Consider the following 18836-nt stretch of genomic DNA (forward strand, 5'->3'; position numbering starts at 1 on the left):
AAGACTATTTTTCTTAGATGGAATACTTTTGGGTTGAGAACAATTTTATTGATTGTGCTAAACACAAACATTTAAGTATATATACTTTTTTCTTTCCTTTTTGTTAGCAAAAAGAATCGAGTGACTACAACCTTTTATAACCTCTCCACATTTAGTGCTCTTAACCTCTCTTTTTTCATTGTGTTTCTCAGGTAGGTCCAGTTTTCAAAAATTTCTAAATGTGTGTTCTGTTGTAGCAGTTGTTATTGACCAGGAAAGTGGAATTTCAATTATATACATTTAAATGCATTACCCCATAAAGTTGATGACCACAAATTAATGGGAGATTGGTTATCAGGATTGATGGAGTTCTTCTGGGTATATCTATTAAAAATTGGTTGTTGAAAAATAAGTTGTGTTGTTAGATTTAGAGAAAGTTTTAAAAATTATTAAACCCTTTTTACAGTAATTTCGTTCAATCTGCTACAATTCGTCAAAATCTAAAAAAATGTTAATTTGTCAGTAGTAATTTTTAGAAAAACTGTTCCTGAGAATTAATATAATATCTAGCAAAATATATCTACCTTGTACTCGTCTTTAACAGATAAATTATAGAAATCAGTTTGTGATCCAGATGATCCATCTTCAAGACGTTTAGGTACTTTCCGTTTTCTACAAGCTATATAGGCCTATTTTGATCCAGGCCCCTGGCAGAATATTTCCTACAAAGCTCTGCAGTATCGTTCCAAATTCTAATGAAGCCATCATCCACTCGTTTCAGTTGTTATGGCATCAATAATAGCTTCAACATTACAAAAACTCCTTGTTAAATCTAAGGATTCCCACTGCAACTCCTTTGACAAGATATCTTTCATGCCTAAGATGTCATATACTATGTACTTAGTGAATTTGTGTCAACTTTACATGTCCATCTGCCTTTGCACAAACTTTCTTGTCACTGCTGTCATTTGCCACAATCTAAAGATTGAATGCTTTCTGACATCTGAGAACGCGTATCAGACTGATAAATGATGCCACAGTGCATGGACACGGTCAAGCCGCTAAATTATCACACACCCCCCCCTATTACAACTATTGCTTGTTTTTATAATAAGAGGGTGCTTATAGAATGCATTGACACCGTCACTGCGCTGATTTAGCACACCATTTCAGATATTTTTGTTCTGTAATGTTACAAAAATAAAACATTGCATTTCAAGGATTGGCGTATTCCTCAATAATAAATTTTAAACAAAAAACCAATGTTTCGTCCACCTATTTATAAACTTTAACAGGTTCATAAAAGCTGTTAAGTTTTTATGAACATGTAACAGCAATAAATTACTATTGCATTCAAATTAAATATATTTATTATTTTTATTAATTAAATCAATATTTACAAAAATTTTCTATTGCGCAAAACCATTACATTTTGTTATTTCTTATATTAATTACAATTTGTTTAATTAATTAATTTGTATGAGGGCATTAAAAGTGTAAAATCTTTGTGAATGTTGCGGCAGTGAAAAAGTGAAGTGACTGCTGCTAAAAACAAGATAGCTGTGTTTACGGTCGTTGCGATGTTTCCGAGCAAGCACTACAGACTATAATTGTTACGTTTCAACAAAAATGTATGCTTAATTTATAAACTAATCTACATAACAAAGTTTGATAATGTTATGCTATTAGCTTGTTTTCCATTAGAAAATGATTATAGATTACATTTCAAGACAGTAATTAGCGAATGACAACCCTAGAGATTGGAGCGTAGTGTATGCATGGTGTCATTTCTCTGTTTTTATATATCAATAACAACCGGAAACAGTTTCTAATGGTTTTCCGCCTTATACGAAATATCAGTTATCTGATATAGGTTTGTTTCCACAAACTTCTAAAAATCGTGCTTGTAGTGAACTCAATATTTAATAGTCTGATAATAATAAATGCAAGGAAATCTTTTTGCAAAATTCATGAATGCTCTTTTTCTTTTTTAGTTCCCTCTACTGAATAATGGGCGATGATAAACCTCAATAGCTAATTAATTTTGTAAATGGGTTAAATTTCTGAATCTTGGACTGGTTTAAAAATATAAATACTTATAACCAACATAAGGTTTCTGTGTATTAACTAATGGAAGTCACGGCCTCATTGACATTTGTACATTTACGGAAGTAAAACTATCCTTCATAATACTTTTTATTCATAATATTATTTATTATTATATTAATTTATTTTGGTCTGTTATAGTAATTTGATATAATTAGGTATTGGATATTAGATTTCATGTCAAAAACTACAATTCCAGATTTTTTAAAACCTTAATTCAACCTACAAATGACGATATTGTGATCTTTCAGAAAAAAGTTTACGTTAACCACGCTGTTTAACTGTAAAGTTATAAAACAGTTTAAATCAAACAGTTTTAAGTAGATGATCAGTAATCAAGTTCTATATTTCAGAACTGAGACGTTTAAGTCAATAACCTTGAGACATAGATTATTTCACAACCATTTTAATAAACTCGGACATTCGTGTCGGCCCCCGCGGCACTGACGAAAGCTTGCTATTTAGATCTTGCCACACATTTAATATTCGTCAAAACACGAGTGAAGCAATCTGAAGATAATTAATTAATAAACCATGACACGTTTAAATTAAAGTTAATGAACAGTGAATTTAGGTATATTTGTTATGAACATGTTTATAATACAAATATACCTAAATTCACTGTTCATTAACTTTAATTTAAACGTGTCATGGTTTATTAATTATCTTCAGATTGCTTCACTCGTGTTTTGACGAATATTAAATGTGTGGCATGGAAAAGTTTTCAATGATTATTTTATCAGCTCTAGAAAAATACGGAAGTTTGAAGTAGTCACGTGCGCAGTGTTATCTTATGCAATATTACATTGCGTAACAAGATCTAAATAGCAAGCTTTCGTCAGTGCCGCGGGGGCCGACACGAATGTCCGAGTTTATTAAAATGGATGTGAAATAATCTATGTCTCAAGGTTATTGACTTAAACGTCTCAGTTCTGAAATATAGAACTTGATTACTGATCATCTACTTAAAACGTGTTTGGTTTAAACTGTTTATAACAAATTGTTTATAACAAGTGACTGTTTATAATCATTGATATCTTTGATTCAGGCAAGAAAACCTTTATTCATCATTTAAAAGGATGATTTAGATAAGGCACAAAAACCATTCCTAAGCATTAATTAATTATTTAAACATATTAAACTATGAACTCGCCAAAAAATTTAGCACGGTTCTTTAGTATTTGGTAAGAACAATATTAAACTTAACAACAATTTTACTTTTAATAATGCAGAGGGGGGGGGGAGGATGTAAATTTGGTTTTGGTAGGGTTTTCAAATTAAATATAAATCATACAGCAATGTTTTGGAGATTTTCTGGTAAAGTGTAAACTTTTTAAATATCCAAAATATATAGTATGGTATTTCGAGTTTTCTGAACAAACAATATTACTATCGACAAACCTAAGTGTTCAAATGTTTATTAATTGTATCTTTAAAATAAAATATCTACTATGATTGAACGTAACTGCAAAAGTATTTGGGGTGTAGCATTATTCTTATGGGTCTGAAATGTGGGGTTAGCAATATTCTTATGGGTCTGAAATGTTGGGCTTAGAATTATTCTTATGGGTCTGAAATGAAGACAACAGGCAGTCAATTAATCTTTCTTGGTTACATAATTAAAGATTCTGGTTTTATAAGAAATAAAAATGTTATAAAAACGTATATCTACCTTATACTCTGTTATTATCATAGTTTGTTTTATGCTACAATGTTTACAGAGTTGAAAAATTTGAAAGCCAAAAAGAACTCAATTTAATTAAATTATTTATTTAATGAAATTATTCACAAAACATACAGAGAGAGTATCATAACAAATACTGGTTAAATGAGATTGCTTTACAATTATGTTACAAACATGTATTCTAATAAATAAATAAATCTTAAATAATATTAAAATTACGCTATTAAAAACATGCAAAAATTCTTATATTAATGAAAATTTAGTTAAAAATTTGCAGTGGGCTGCATGCTTTAATTTTATTAACTCCCACTTTCTTCAAAGAAATGTTATAGTTATTAAGATTAGCTGTAATCAGTTAAATTTAATCAAAAGTGACCTTTTGTAATGGTTATTATATAGATAATCCAAGAGATGGAACAAGCAATATGGATCCATTGTTAAAAAGAAAAAGAATATTTTGCCCAGGGCCAGAGGTTGTGATACTTTATCTTTATAGTTGAAAAAGCCACTTTTTACTCAATGAGTTACACATAAATAGAGCATTAAATAATTATTAAAACTCATTACTAAAAATATAAAATACATTACAAATATTGTGAGTATTAAAAATGATTAAGAGCTTAAGTGCTTATTTTACTAATTTTTTAATTTAAAAAATAAATATTTTAAAACTTTTAAAATTCCAATTAGGTATTAATATATAATAATATATGTAAGTCTACGAATTTTAAAGTTAGAACATTTTTTAGAATATATAATTTGAACCTTTAAAATAAAACATTGAATTGAACTTTTAAGCTGGATTATTAAAACTTCTGCGGTTTCACCTTAAGAAGGTTTCATATCAAGGCTCTTATTCAAACAACTTGTTAAATATATATTTGAAGTTCAATTCATTAATTCGATTCTAAAAATATCTATAAACTAAGAAATAATAATTTTATTTCAACACATAAATATTATAAACTAAGTATATCTTATCCTTATTCAATACATTCTTTGAGTATTATACGTTAATGTTCAATGCTGATGTTCAATTATTGAGAACTTTTTCTGTCCAGTCTCAGAAAAAATCTCACAACTATTCAGGTACCTACTGTTGGATTCCAGACGAAACATTGTTCAAAGCTCAGGCTGGAGGGGAAACCACAAATGTCTCATTATCAATAACTTTATACTTGTCTCCACGGAAGAGCGGGAAGTTGTCGTAGATCTGAGAGACAGCTCTAGCGTGGATCTTGGTGAGCACTCTTGGAAGAGGGTCAATGTTGGCCAATGCTGCCAGGTTGCCGTAGTAGTCTGCATCTTCCTCTGCTGTTGTGATGAAGTAAAGTTTTTTTGGTTTTCCATCCACCAGTTTTTTTTCAGCATGTTTTTTGATGTCTTGTAACATGTCTTCTTTCTTTGGCAGGAAGCCAGTAGTCAAGCTTTTCAAGAAGAATCGCACCTAAAATATAAATATTTTATTAAAAATACGTTCATTATATTAAATTATTATTCATGAAGATTGTTATACTTGGTAATTAAATTAAATATATCCTTAAGCGAAATTAATAATTCATGAAATGAAATGAAGATTAATGAAATGTTGCAATATGAAAGGGAGCATTATTATGTTGAGGGAGGAATAACAGTATTCAAAAGTGAAGTAATGCAAAATCAAATAAGAACTTAGAATTTTGTAGCATAGTCTGTGAAGAGATATCTAATGTGTAAATTGAAGTAGGTAACTGAAAACAACTATTAGTGATGATCAGTATCTATCAACTACCAAATAATGTTAATGACATTGCAGATTAAGCAGTTGTTATTCTTCCAAAGATTCTAGATTCTCATCCAACATGCAGTAGAAATCATTTTGATGTGGCATGTAAGGATTGATATATAAAATCTACCAGAGGCAACAACTTTGTAAGAGCCCGTATCAGAATATGATATTGTAAGACTTCTAGCTACCAGAATATGTAAGAACAGTAGTCATCCATTGATGGTGTCTTCAAAACTGGCATATTCCTACAAGACAACGTACAAGAGACCAACAAGTGTCTAGGCATAATAACATAAGTCTTACATGTCCACTAAAAAATGTAGAAATAAAAATAGAAAACATAGGTTATGTTGTGACAAAGAAGTTTTAAGTTTAATGAATGAATTTCTAAGAGTAAATGAAAGGGATCATCTTTATGGCAGTGAGGAAGTCAAGCATTTTTCTAAACAACTGACGAAGGCTTATAATGATAAAATTAATGATATGAGCAAGTGCTGCTCGTACTGAGAAGTCCATAATAAAAAACAAGCAGTTTGGAATATAATTATTTAAAACACCAAACAAGGATTATACCTTTTGCTTCATTTAAATTGATCATGAAAATGTAAGAGGGAAACATTCCCTTCTAGAATTTAACTTCTTATTCACAAACAATATTGAATAAAACTAACAGAATTTGATTTTTGACAGAAAAAAGGGTAACAAATTAATCATCCCAACCCAAAAATCTCATTAGTATTCCTTTGTTGAAACCATACACTTCTCTGTTAAACCTTTATCAACAGATAACACTATTAAAATAATGAAATTTTGTCACAATTAAGTGCCATTACCAAAAGATTGAACTTACACAATTATCTCTATTTATTTCCATCTCCCCATCTAGGTAGTTAGAGAGCTAATGTTATTACACATAAAAATGGTAAAAGGTCAAATAGAAAATTACAGACCAATCTCCTTGACACAACTAGAATTCCTAATCATTGAGGAAATCAGGTTTAAAAATCAAATTGCTATCAACATTTACCTACTGGAAAATGAGCTCAGCTTTATCGATTCTGTCTGCAATTTAGCATTTTTAAATACAATCATAGTAGATAACATGAAGTCAGCGAACACATTGGTCATTATAAAACTAAACTTCAGTAAAATGTTTGATTGTCTAAACAATGACATGACCTTATTAATTACTTTATAAAAAAGAGTATAGGATGTTTCATGGTTGTATGCTTACTTCGAGAAAAACTAGCAGATTGATAAGATGGGTTAGGCCATTAGAGTAACAAAAAATTTGACAACAAAAGATTTGAGGTAATACCAATCAACAAACTGTGTGTATCAAAAGGGTATGTGCTGGGTACTGTGCTTTTTATTTTGTTGTTTAATTTTATATATAAATAATTAAAAGATATAATAATAACCTACCAGTTATTTTAAATTTCTATACCAACTTGAAGCTGAGTATTCCATACCCTAATGTAGTAATTAATTAATAGAAAATCTGGGTAAGATAAATTTAGGAGCTGAGGAACAATGACTCAGTTTTAATTGGTCTAAGGCAAAACAGTTTAATTAAAAATTAAAGTTGAAATGTTAGATATACCAAATCTCCAATTGGTTTCATCAACCAATTCTTTATCAGTTATTGTTAATGATTATTATTGTGATTAAATCACATTGATAATAGTGTTCTATGTGCTCAAGAGGACTGTAGATATAATCATCTTTAGAGTCACAATAACAACTTATCTAGTTCTATTTGAAAGCCAAATAGGATTTAAATCTGTAGTGGATCAATTGAGAAAACCCTTCTATAAGTACTCGTTCTCCAAATTAGGCATTTATAATAATTACAGTTTGCTTGGATTATTAAAAGAGCTTTGGGGAGTTTTTAAAAGTGGACACTATTAACAACTGTGTCTTTACACTGTAAAGTCTATCACCATAGCTAAATCTTGTAATAGTACAACATTTAGAAATTCACTTATTCAACATTAGAAATCTTTACTTTGCCAATACATGATTTTATCTATTTGAATCTAAGTCTGCATACTCTGCAACTAAATTTTCCAGATGAAGAATGTGGAATCCGAGAAGTTGAAAAATAATAAAAGCAATAATGCAATTTTGATTCTAAGAAATGCCCTTCTATTTGGTGCAAAAATTCCAGAAGTGGAGAGTTGATTTGGTTTTATATATTGTACATATAATTAGAAAACAATGTTATTTATCTGTTCAATAAACAGGAAGCCCACCTGAATGTCAAAAGTGGGGAACTGCATAGAGTGACACATATTTCCCAGAATGCACATGGAGTTTTGGTTAGCGTTAACAAAATGTTTGTATAAAGGGTAGACCAATCCATCATCTTCCGTGATGCCACAGGACCCATCCATGAAGGAGTAGTTGCACTTGTATCCTGTAATAAACAAGTACAACTTAGACAACATTTAATAATAATAAGATGTTGTCAATGGGATAATGGTGAGGGGGGATGAAGCTGTGTAACAGGATGCGGTGGTGTAGGACATGACAGGGCCCACCAAAGCTGAGTACGGCCCTACATTTGTAAGTAGGATTAACCAAAACAGTTACCTGTGCAGTAGAACAAAAAAAGAAAAGATAAAGCAGGTAAATGGATGGGAATGTGGGTTGGGGGGTTCACCTGAGTCCCAGCTCTGAGACATAAACTGCCATGGGAGTATGTGTAAGTAAATAAATAGGATAATCTAAAACAGTTACCTGTGCAGTAAACAATAGCATCAATATCTTCAATAGTACCATCTTGAAACACTACAGAATGGGTAAACAACTCCTGGGCTTCAGGTTTGTATACAACATTGTTTGCCAGACTCAGGTTTTCCACTTTGAATCTGTCTGAGCGATGAGATAAAAACACCTGGTACAAAATAAATAAATTTATATTAGATTTACAGTGTGCATTTGTACATAATAATTTATAGAAAAATTAAGCAATGATTCCACACTTTATCACTCATTAGTCTTTAATAATTGTAAAAATATAAATTATTGAATTCTGATCATATGGAAACAAAAATAAAAAGTAATCAACAAATTTCATATTATTTTTAGCTTGTGTTCTTATATTACATTTTTATTTCATTTCTTTAAAGCCATTTTCACATCAATTTTAATGTGTTAACAATTCAAGGTTTGAGATATTTGTTGAGGATTTCTGTTTCTTGAGGATTCATTTACTTCAGTCTGTTTGTACAGACTTTTTCAGTTATTTGATCATTTTCAGTCAGAAAATACAATTATAAACAAGTAAAGAACAAACTTGGCAAAATCAGTTAAACCCTTTCTTACCTTCCAAGACACTCTCTTGCTGGTCAATATTTACCAGAAGCAGAGCTGAATGCTGAAAAACGATAGACCTAGAGCTGAAAAATGTTTTGAAAAGCTTTCTAAATAAACTAGAGTACCGATTAATTACAGTAAATACACTCTTTTCCCCCAGTGACACCTTGAGGTTCCTGGGCTGGAGGCTCTTCAGAACCTGATGACGTGAAGCTCATTGAGAGACCTGAGGCCCATATAGTTGCTATTGTCCGACTAACCGTCCCCAGTCCTTAGTTCACCACCACATGCAGCACTGGTTATACTAAGAACATCAAAGCACATAAATAAGGTATGACTACAATGAAATACTAGTATAATTTTATACCATTGCATATACTGTGGCCTGTTCCAGTGTCATATGATGTATGGGTTGATAGCATGGGGCTCTGTCCATGCACAGGATGTATTTCTTGTTCAATAAAAGCAATTCGTACTATAGCTGGAGTTGGCAGGTTTGAACAATGTCTGATTTATGTACGGAAAAATGGAGACAGGGTACAACAAAGAGGTGAGATCCATGCATATGAGACTAGATTTAAGCATTGTGTCGACATGCCTCAAAATAGACTCCATAAGAGTGATAAGAGCCCATTGATTATGTCTAGTAAATGCCTTAATAAAATTCCTCTAGAGATAAGACTGCTTAACAATGCTAGTTTTAAGATGAGTTGAGGAATTTTTGTTAAAAAATGCTTTTTACTCTATCCAGGAGTTTATGAATGGAGAGTGGACAATCTTAGACTTTTAAGATATAACTGTGAATTTAAGTTATGATAAAATTTGTGACTTGCCTATTTATTTTTGTATGAAATATTTATGTGGCCAATAAATGATTCTGATTCTGAATTCTGAATATACAGAAATGAATTTATCTGAAGCATCATCCTAGGAACTGTTTAAACCATTTCCAAAGATACAATAATCATTTAAGAAATGTATAATACTAAATTATTAAACTGATCTTCGAAGAACATACGAATTTTGCGAAGCAATAATATTATATTATAAAGTCGTTTAAATAAATATTCCAATAAGGTACCATTAAAATATGTCAATAAATAACTTTACTGTATTTTAAGTTTCCAATTAAGAGATTAAATAATTATGCATGATAATTTGAACTCATGATTGTACGTATTCATACATCCAAGTTCTTGTTGAAATTACTTACAGATACAGATGTTTCCTACTGTATTCAATAATAACTACATTACAAATTAAAACTTTGTAAGAAAATGTATACCAATAATTTATTACTAAATTAAATTTTATGTATGAATGTATAATTTTTTCACGTCTTATATTGTATAATTGTCAATTATTTAAATGCGATTCAGAAAATACCACATAAATGTAATCAATTTTTATGTAGTATTATTGCAGGATTCTAAATTACTGTGAAGAATTTCATGCAATGTTGTATTACAAAAATAATTTGTTATTCAGCTATTGTTGGTATATAAACAAGTTTTTAAATACAGTATTACATTATCCGAATGTAATACAATTGTAATTTGAATCTCTAATAGATTATTTATTTAATAATTCTCCTTGTAATTGAAAGTGGTCTTCTGTTTCGGTGCTTCACGTCACTGGTGGTCGAAATGTTACCTTGTCAGCGAACTTGGAGATGTGGTTGGTGAGGTCAAGTGCAGAGGCCCCACCCCCCACTATCAGCACCCGCTGTCCAGCGAATGGTTCTGGTTTCCGGTAGTCATGACTGTGCATGCTCGAGCCCACAAAACTCTCTGCCCCCTTTATATACGCCATCATCGGCTTGTTGTTCAGACTGAAGATCAAAATAATAACAATATTAGTAACTATAAATGTATTACTTCAAAGTATCAAAAGTACACAATGATAGATTACTAAACAACAGTTTATACAATACATTCTTTTTCAAGAGTTAAAAAAAGACGTAAAAGGTTTCCTACAGAAGTTATCGATTAACCACATCCAAGCACCCCATTGGTTCATTGGAGATTCGGATAGCTTTGGACTAACTGGATAAGAAAATCCTCTAATCGAACCCCACGTGTCACTGAAACAATGTCTGAGTTCAATGCTTCATGATCATTTTGGAAAATGGTGCACAGGGGTAAAAGCAGTCTTTCCATCTTGTTTGATATTTTCAAGGGTCTCTTTGACAACTATCTACTCTTGACTATCTCTAAGAGACAACTATCTCTTCAGGACAGATCCTACAAATGCAACAGTGACTGCATCCCAATTGATCACCTTCCTGAGTCTTGTCAATGACATTATCTGGTTCAACCCTCTCCCCATCTTCAATATTTTTGTCGAAAGCCCCTCTGTCAATTATGAAACGACCGTGCTCAAAAAAGAAAAGCCGAGCATCATCGATCTCCCTTATGCAATTCATACGCTCCTATTGGGTTTGTGACTTTGCCCATCCGGCTAAGGTGCAGATGAAAGTAACTGTGGCCTGATGGTAAGATTTATCTCCCCATGTGAGCATTTTGCCCACGATTTTGGGTTCAATTAATTTTGCATTCAATCTAAAGAATTGCCGTTCATCACCACTTAGTTATCTCAAAGACGCTGATAGGCAGCCATTGTCTGATCATGAACAAGCTCAGCAGCCTTCTCCCTTTTCATCTCCACCCGGAGAGTGCACGCAACGTTCCTTTCTTGCGCCAGCAGGTCTCTAGGTATGAGACCAACCCCGACTTACGTGTGGACTCGAACACGGGATGAGCATGCAAGTAAGGTGTTTTTTACATTCCTCGCATTGTTTTGCTCCATATAAAAAACGACTGAGCTGCTGTGGTTTCATAAGTAAAAACAATATAATGCGTTTAACTTTCATTCATGCAGCGTGAGCGCGGTGACGCTGTATGGCTGACCCTCTCTTCTTTACCTGACGGCGCTACTAATTTACAAACGTAATAATTAAGAGTCAATGCGTTTTTTATTACTTGCAAGGTGGTTTTTATTAAATATTTTGGTAAATAAAATATTACATGCATGTCGTGTTGTGCTACTGACAATTTATGGTAGACTTACCCATTACATATGAAAAGTGCATCAAACTTGTATGTGCCTTCTTCGTTGTTTGGAAGATCTATAACGGTAACTAACCATTCCCCTTCTTTCCGACTGATCCTCTTCACATAGTGGTTAAACTGCAACATGGAATAGATTTTATGTTGGTTTATATGGACTTCATTATAATTTCTTACCAGACTAATGGTTTAATCAAGTTCTGGCTATAATTACAGCAATCTATGTAAAAATAATGTCAAAATTATGGCAGGTTTATTTCAAGTAATAACACAACGTTTCTTCCTAGAATAAAATTTCAAAGTTTTATTTTCTGATGAAAGGCGTACCTCATCTTAAAACTTGTATTTTTATAGATTATTTAAAAGTTCTTCTGTGGAAACATTTTGCTTAGTAACATTTTCGTCCAGCAGGAAAACCCTCCTATGAGTTTTTGAAGTATTCCATTAGGTGTATACAATTATTTTGGCAGATTCATAATCCATCTATTGTAAGTGCAAATGTAAACAGTTCCATATATTTGTATCATCACGATTGCAGCCTCTTTGTTAACGCATCTATATGAAATATTAAGACTTACTACAAATGAATACTAAGGTCAAGTTTTTTGTTGGTGACAATCGGACCGAAAGGTTGCTCTCCCAAGGTCAATTCCGTTTTCTACACAACTACTGTATAAACCATGTGGTTGGATGAATTTAAACAAAAGTTGACGTGAATATTCTATAGAACAATTATAACAACTACGACTTTGGATCCAAGAAGGAGAAGTCCCCAGGAACTCTACACAACTGCTATAAATGCCTTGTGGTTTAAATAGACTTCAAACAAAATTTGCAAGAATATTCTACAAGTGAACGGAATGGTCAAGTTCGTTTTAGGCGTTAAACGGGGTAGAGTCCAGTGAACAACTCATTATCAACGATCTTACTATAGACGCATTGCTGTTTATTTTAACTAAAATTAGCATTAACATGCAAAGATGTGTTGGTGTCTTTTAAGACACGATACGGGGGGGGGGAGCTTTATAAACATAATCAATTTAATAAGTGGATGGAAGGATTTTGACCTAATGTTCAAGGCCTGAAGCACTAAAATATACATTCCCAAATGTACTGGTCTCGTAACTCCTGGTTTCACATCGGCTTCTTCAGTCCCTGGTTCTCAACACTTTCTGTTTCCTACCTTCCAAGTGTTGACCCACCAAGCCTCATGCTACCTTGCTTTCTTATTCTCCGGTAATGATTATTACTCAAATTTCGTACTGAAACTGTATAAATTACCTAGTGATTGAACTAAATCCATCACCAAATCTGTTCAGCTTCATAAATCTAAGTTCCCACTTATCCCGTTCGAGTCATTTCAACCCAGCAACAAGTAAGCAGGCTACTTGACTCACCTTGCACAGTGCCCGAAGGTTGAACATGTCTGCGTAGTTGTGAAGATACTCCAATATCTCTTCTGATGTGAGGTAAGAATCTTCTGTGTTCTTGTGCGGGATGCCGGGGAACATCACAACATCTTTTGGAACGTTTATCCTTAAAAAAATCGCAAGTTTTACATAAAGGTACAAATTATAATCTTAATTGTAATTGGAAGAGAATCACGAGCAGTGTTTTCTACGTCAGAATAAAATTTTTTTGTATGAAATTATCAAAATTTCACTCTAAGTGAATGGACATTTTCATAATACATTTTTTCTCAAAAATATATATATCGCAAATACCAATTTAAAAAAATTGAATACCAGTATAAAAATAGTCTATAAACTTAACGACCTTGCTCTTTATGACTATCAACATTATTTGTTGAATGAAAAGTAGACTTTAAATATTAAGCGTCAGATTAACATCTTCTATCATTAAGCGTCTTGACTTTATTTTTATAAAAAGAAGAGTCTCTGAGACAAAGTAGGCTATTGTTTTCCATTCTCAAAAGCTCATCTGTAACGTTACTTATTAATTTAAAAACACATGATCCTTTACAAGTTGGTATATTTCAGAGTCAAAAATGTGAAATCAATTACAAAGTAATAAATGTTGACTATATATGGCACTACAGTGACCAATAATTATAACTAATAACTTCCATCAGCGAGAGTAAAACCAGTGTCATTGGGAGCATCAGAAATTATATCTAAATGAAAGTTAAGTCGCTGCTACAGAAGAAATCTAAAAACGTTTTGTTTGATATTCTTAGATTCTAGGTAGAGGCCCAAAGAGTTTATAATTGACAAAGTTTACTAGGACTCTTCGATTGAGTCTGAGAATACACATTTATGATCAGCCTATCCGGAGTATTTCTGGACAGCCGGTCCCACCCAAGATCTTGCGAGCTTACCATCATTAGGTTAACAACATAACGTATGTGATGAAGAAGCTGCAGTCATATTTTAAAATAATCTTTTATTCATTGTAACTCTTAACTTTTATTCCTATCTGCCACGTTTGTAGATTGCATAAACGAGTCATAATAATTTATAAGTGTTTTTGTGGTTCCAAAGCTTGTATTCAAGGTCAGTTTCAAAACTGATGTGAATGACGTGACATCATAATATAAAGATACCGGTAGCTGATTTTGTAATGGTATGATATTTCTTCGACTTTGCCCCCCTTACATCGCTTTTATTCCTGGTCAGTTATGTAATCACCCGATACGAATAGCTAATTAGCTAAATGCAAAGTCCATTGCACATCTCGAATAAATCATAGCCGAGTTGCTTTATTTCATTTTTGTGTTGTGTAACAGCGGCGGGTTTGAATGGTGTATCACGTTTGACATATCGGGAGATGGTTTTATATCATGTGATGGTAAGGTCATCAACCGAAAAGTAACTAATTAACCAATTACCTTGTAGAGCTATCTTCTAGAATATCCATCTTGCTGAAGCGTATAGGATAGTTAATCGTCTTTGAAATACTAAATAACCAAATTAGCATATCTTGCACTAGAATATATAAAATTAACAAGTACGTTAAAACAAATTGTGTTAATAGCAAAAACGCTTTAAAATGTTATTTTATATTCAAAATTTTTTTAAAAATATAGGGTTATTTATATTTCTAATGGTCTCTTAACATTCCAGACATTGAGTAGTTTTAGATACCAGTGATAAGAGATAAAGCTAAATAATATTTGTACGAGTATTTAGTATGAGATAAAGGCCGTAACCATTATAAAGAATGGTCTCAAACAACCTTCCGCTATTTTGCTGTCCAATTTGTAGTAGCCTATAGGAATATCTTAAAAGGAAATTTATAACATAATCTTCCTGCAATACTTTATTAAATTAAATACACAATATTTTGAACATGTTTAATGTCGGTATTGGAGTATTGAAGTATAGGAGTAAAAAGGATTCTTCGATATGTATACTTTACTGCGGAAATGTATCTTGGAGTGCGTAGGATTCCCTTAATATTAAAGGATTTTCGGACCTAAACATGAGGGAGTATTGTGTCACGGTCTCCCTACTTGTTTTGACTGGATTGGGCTGGAACACTGCTAGCATCCCCTTCTACCAATGTGACATGACTGAGATGATGTTCATTATTCCTCATCATGTGGTCATGCTTATGTGGTCTAGTTTCAAGGGATTATGAGAAGAGTATTTTGACTCGCTTTTGATTTATATTTTCGAAGTTTTAAGTAATTCTAGTCATAGCAATTCAACATTCGGAGTGTTGAGTTTTGTAAAAGTTTTCACAGAGCAGCTATTTTCCAGATAAAACTTTCATTATTATAATTTTAGTCTTATATACAAAAAATCATCTCTGAATGTTTAGCTAGACGCTATTCTTGAGAACGGCTAAACTAATTTGGGTAAACATTTTTGTACATCGTTGAGGTCCGCAGAATGTTTATATGAAGAGAAGGATCGGAAAAATGTCCCGCAAAAACAGTATTTTTATAAATATATTCACGATATCCTTTCCTATCTCCAGCAATTTTAACCAGTTCAATAAAAATGGGCTGGAGGTAAAAGAATTCAAATTATTGAATTTGAAATTTATGAAGTTCGTATTGTCATATGAATGATTTTAACATTTCAGTGCTACACGGTTTCTCGTACAAATAAATATAATTGTTGGATATGTAAACAATGGTCTAGCCTGGTTATCGGCATGAGAGATCAGAAGATAGCGGACAGCTGTTTGCGCCAATTCTGCCCTCAGTTGTTTATCAGTTTAAATACACCTTGGACACCGTGTAGTCCATCGTTAAGGTTACGCTACGGATTTAGATGAACCTGTTTTCCCACAAACAACTTAACAGTCTAGTCAGTTTCTTTCTTAATGGAGAGTTAATCGCATCACATCTAATGCTATTTGATTACACTTTCTAGAATCGATCCGAATATACATAACCAACCTGATGATGACAGCGGATGATGATAGTTACGATCTAATGGGAATATTAACGTCGTTGATAAAAGAAAGAATTGTTGATAGAATTGCGATCCAATATTCATTTAAATGATAGCATACTTTCAGAAAACTAATGTAATCTAATGATGTTATGGGAATCGAGGGTTTAGTCATCGATGTACAACTTCAGCTGCATCTGAGCATTGTGGTCAATGATTAGTAACTTCAATTCGTTTTACTTATATCCAATTCAAAATGTATTTATTTTGGATATGACGGAGGTAAGTAAACCTAATTTATTGTCATTTTAGTAAAAAAGAAGCACATATTAATAACTCTTAATTAATTAGTAACTAAGGGGGTCACTGCAGCCTAATGTTAACACGTTTATCTTCTCAGAAATGGGTAAGGTAGTCCATTTATTTTTTAAATCATTTAGAAACGGGATTTAATTATTGAGAAAAGATCCGTTCAACACATAAAATGAGTTTCACTACATCTTGTAGAAGACAAAGTATTGAGCAATTAAAACAACCATTGAGATATCTTATACATCCCTGATAAAAAGTCCAGTGTATTGAAAATGTGTTTTTCTATGAATTGCAATCGGAAAACACAAAAAACATGTCTTAGTAAAAAAGTGAGAAACGTGCTTGAATAATTATATTATATCACAATATATATATATATATATATATATATATATATATATATATATATATATATATATATATTACAAAATAATCATGATGTACTATATTTTAAAAGGAAGTAAAAAAATATATTTGTGTGTGTGTGTGTGTACCGTGGCTAAACAAAGTCTATTTTGTTAATAAGAAAAAGTACGATATTAGAGACATAGTGCTCTTGCACATTTATAATAGCATCAACCGTTATCGTGAGTGCATAAATGAACACTCATAATATGTATGTTTGTAATATGTCCACATAATTATCTAGCAAATTCGTTGTAAACGCACACAATATTTGTTAATAGCAGTTGTACAAACTACTTTCTTCGCGTGGCTGTCGATCGATTTCTCTCGGGGGAACTTTTTCTTTTGGTTTCTGGCCCAATCCTCTGCGCTCGTGAATGTAGGAGTGCGTGCGTGCCTACCTGGTCCCTTCAGCCGCAATCCCTATTTGATAATACTATATAATTTTTACTCGGATCCCACAGTAAAATAAACTATCAATTTCTAATAGTTAATGGATTTTGTATTATTATTTTTCACAATAAAATCGAATTAATTAATTGTTATAAAAAATTAGCCTTTATAACAAATTAATAATTACGGTGAGGATTTAAGGTGAGTACTATCAATTCAAAATGACCTAGAAGGTGGGTTATGGTCTATAACGTAATACCCTAATTTTGTATACTACTTTACTACGATTGTACTGTATAAATTATAAAAAAATCTACAGGCTGGAAATTCATAAAAAATATTTAAAAGCATTTTGATATTGTAAGTACCATAAGTAATAAGCTGAGAACTAACCAATTTGCTGCAAGAGACAAAAATGATAATACCACAGAGATAATAACCTATAGTACTTGGCCTCTGGAAATTCCACTACACAGTTTAAAATCATATTAAGAAGATGCAACTAATTAGCTGTATATAAAATCGTATACTCTAAATGTTTGGATCATTTTCACATAGACCGGCATTTGTGATAACTGATATACTTAATTGTCAATAAAACAGACCTGATCACATTACATTTTTTCATATCCTCCCTCACCCTTAATTGAGATCAGTATGAAAGGCTTATCGTCTATTTCAAAATAACTAATTTGGCAAATATCTGTGAGGTCTTTAAAAAAAGTCTGAACACAACTGTGACTGTGAGGTTAATTCCAATATCAGCCAAGTAAATATTTTTTGTCCATAGATTTTGGCTGAAACTGAACTATGGTCCACCAATTATCAGCAATTTTTAAATTGCAGTGAAGTAATGATTTTTACTCACATTTCAGACTTATGACTTTCGCATTACCTGAGGTCGCGGTACATGCTGGTGTGAATGGGGATGCCGTAAGCGTCAGTGCCCACACAGTCTGTGTATTGCCAGGTGCCACCTACATCACCACTTAGCTCAAACACGGTACAACACATCCCAGCAGCCTGGGTGTGCCTGGCCGCGCACAATCCCGCTGGTCCTGCGCCTACCACTGCCACTCGCACTGCCATCTTGATCACGTCAAGTCGCCGTTTAGTTGTGGTGTCTACTGAAGAAGAGCGCTGAGTAACGCGCCTCTTATATCCCCACTCGGCCGACATCACCAACTCTGTCCCTGGCTTAGAAGTGGAAGGCAGCAATAGTATTGCTGGCTGACTAATTATTCTATTGTATGACTCTGTTAGATAACACTGAAAGAGAACCGGCTTCATATCTTCAACTTCTTCATTACTTCAACGTTTTTATCACAATAAACCTAGAGTTTTTTAAGAGCCTTTGTGATGAGGAGGTCAGTTCTTTTCGTTTAAGATATTATTTAGGCTATCGTACACACTTACGTTTGTTCTGAGTGGAAGAA

The 18836-nt window shown here is 32.5% G+C and overlaps 1 protein-coding gene across 1 annotated transcript; it reads right to left on the bottom strand.

The window, feature by feature from the left end:
• Window positions 1-3835: 3835 nt before the first annotated feature.
• LOC124362670 (senecionine N-oxygenase-like) lies at window positions 3836-18608 on the bottom strand. Its single transcript, XM_046817372.1, has 7 exons — window positions 18296-18608; window positions 13324-13462; window positions 11928-12046; window positions 10512-10689; window positions 8280-8436; window positions 7793-7956; window positions 3836-5216 (listed from the first exon to the last, which is right to left on the bottom strand). Exons 1-7 carry the CDS (start codon window positions 18577-18579, stop codon window positions 4899-4901), a joined length of 1359 nt encoding a protein of 452 aa, XP_046673328.1. The 5' UTR covers window positions 18580-18608; the 3' UTR covers window positions 3836-4898.
• Window positions 18609-18836: the final 228 nt, after the last annotated feature.

This window comes from Homalodisca vitripennis, chromosome 1, assembly GCF_021130785.1.
Source record: "Homalodisca vitripennis isolate AUS2020 chromosome 1, UT_GWSS_2.1, whole genome shotgun sequence".
Classification (NCBI taxonomy): domain Eukaryota; kingdom Metazoa; phylum Arthropoda; class Insecta; order Hemiptera; family Cicadellidae; genus Homalodisca; species Homalodisca vitripennis.

Coding starts and splice junctions, on each gene's coding strand:
- LOC124362670 (XM_046817372.1), bottom strand. CDS start 18,579: ATGTCGGCCGAGTGGGGATATAAGAGGCGCGTTACTCAGCGCTCTTCT. Junction 7,957..8,279: donor TGCTATTGTTTACTGCACAG/GTAACTGTTTTA, acceptor TGTTTATTACAG/GATACAAGTGCAACTACTCC. Junction 5,217..7,792: donor TCCCCACTTTTGACATTCAG/GTGGGCTTCCTG, acceptor TTTATATTTTAG/GTGCGATTCTTCTTGAAAAG.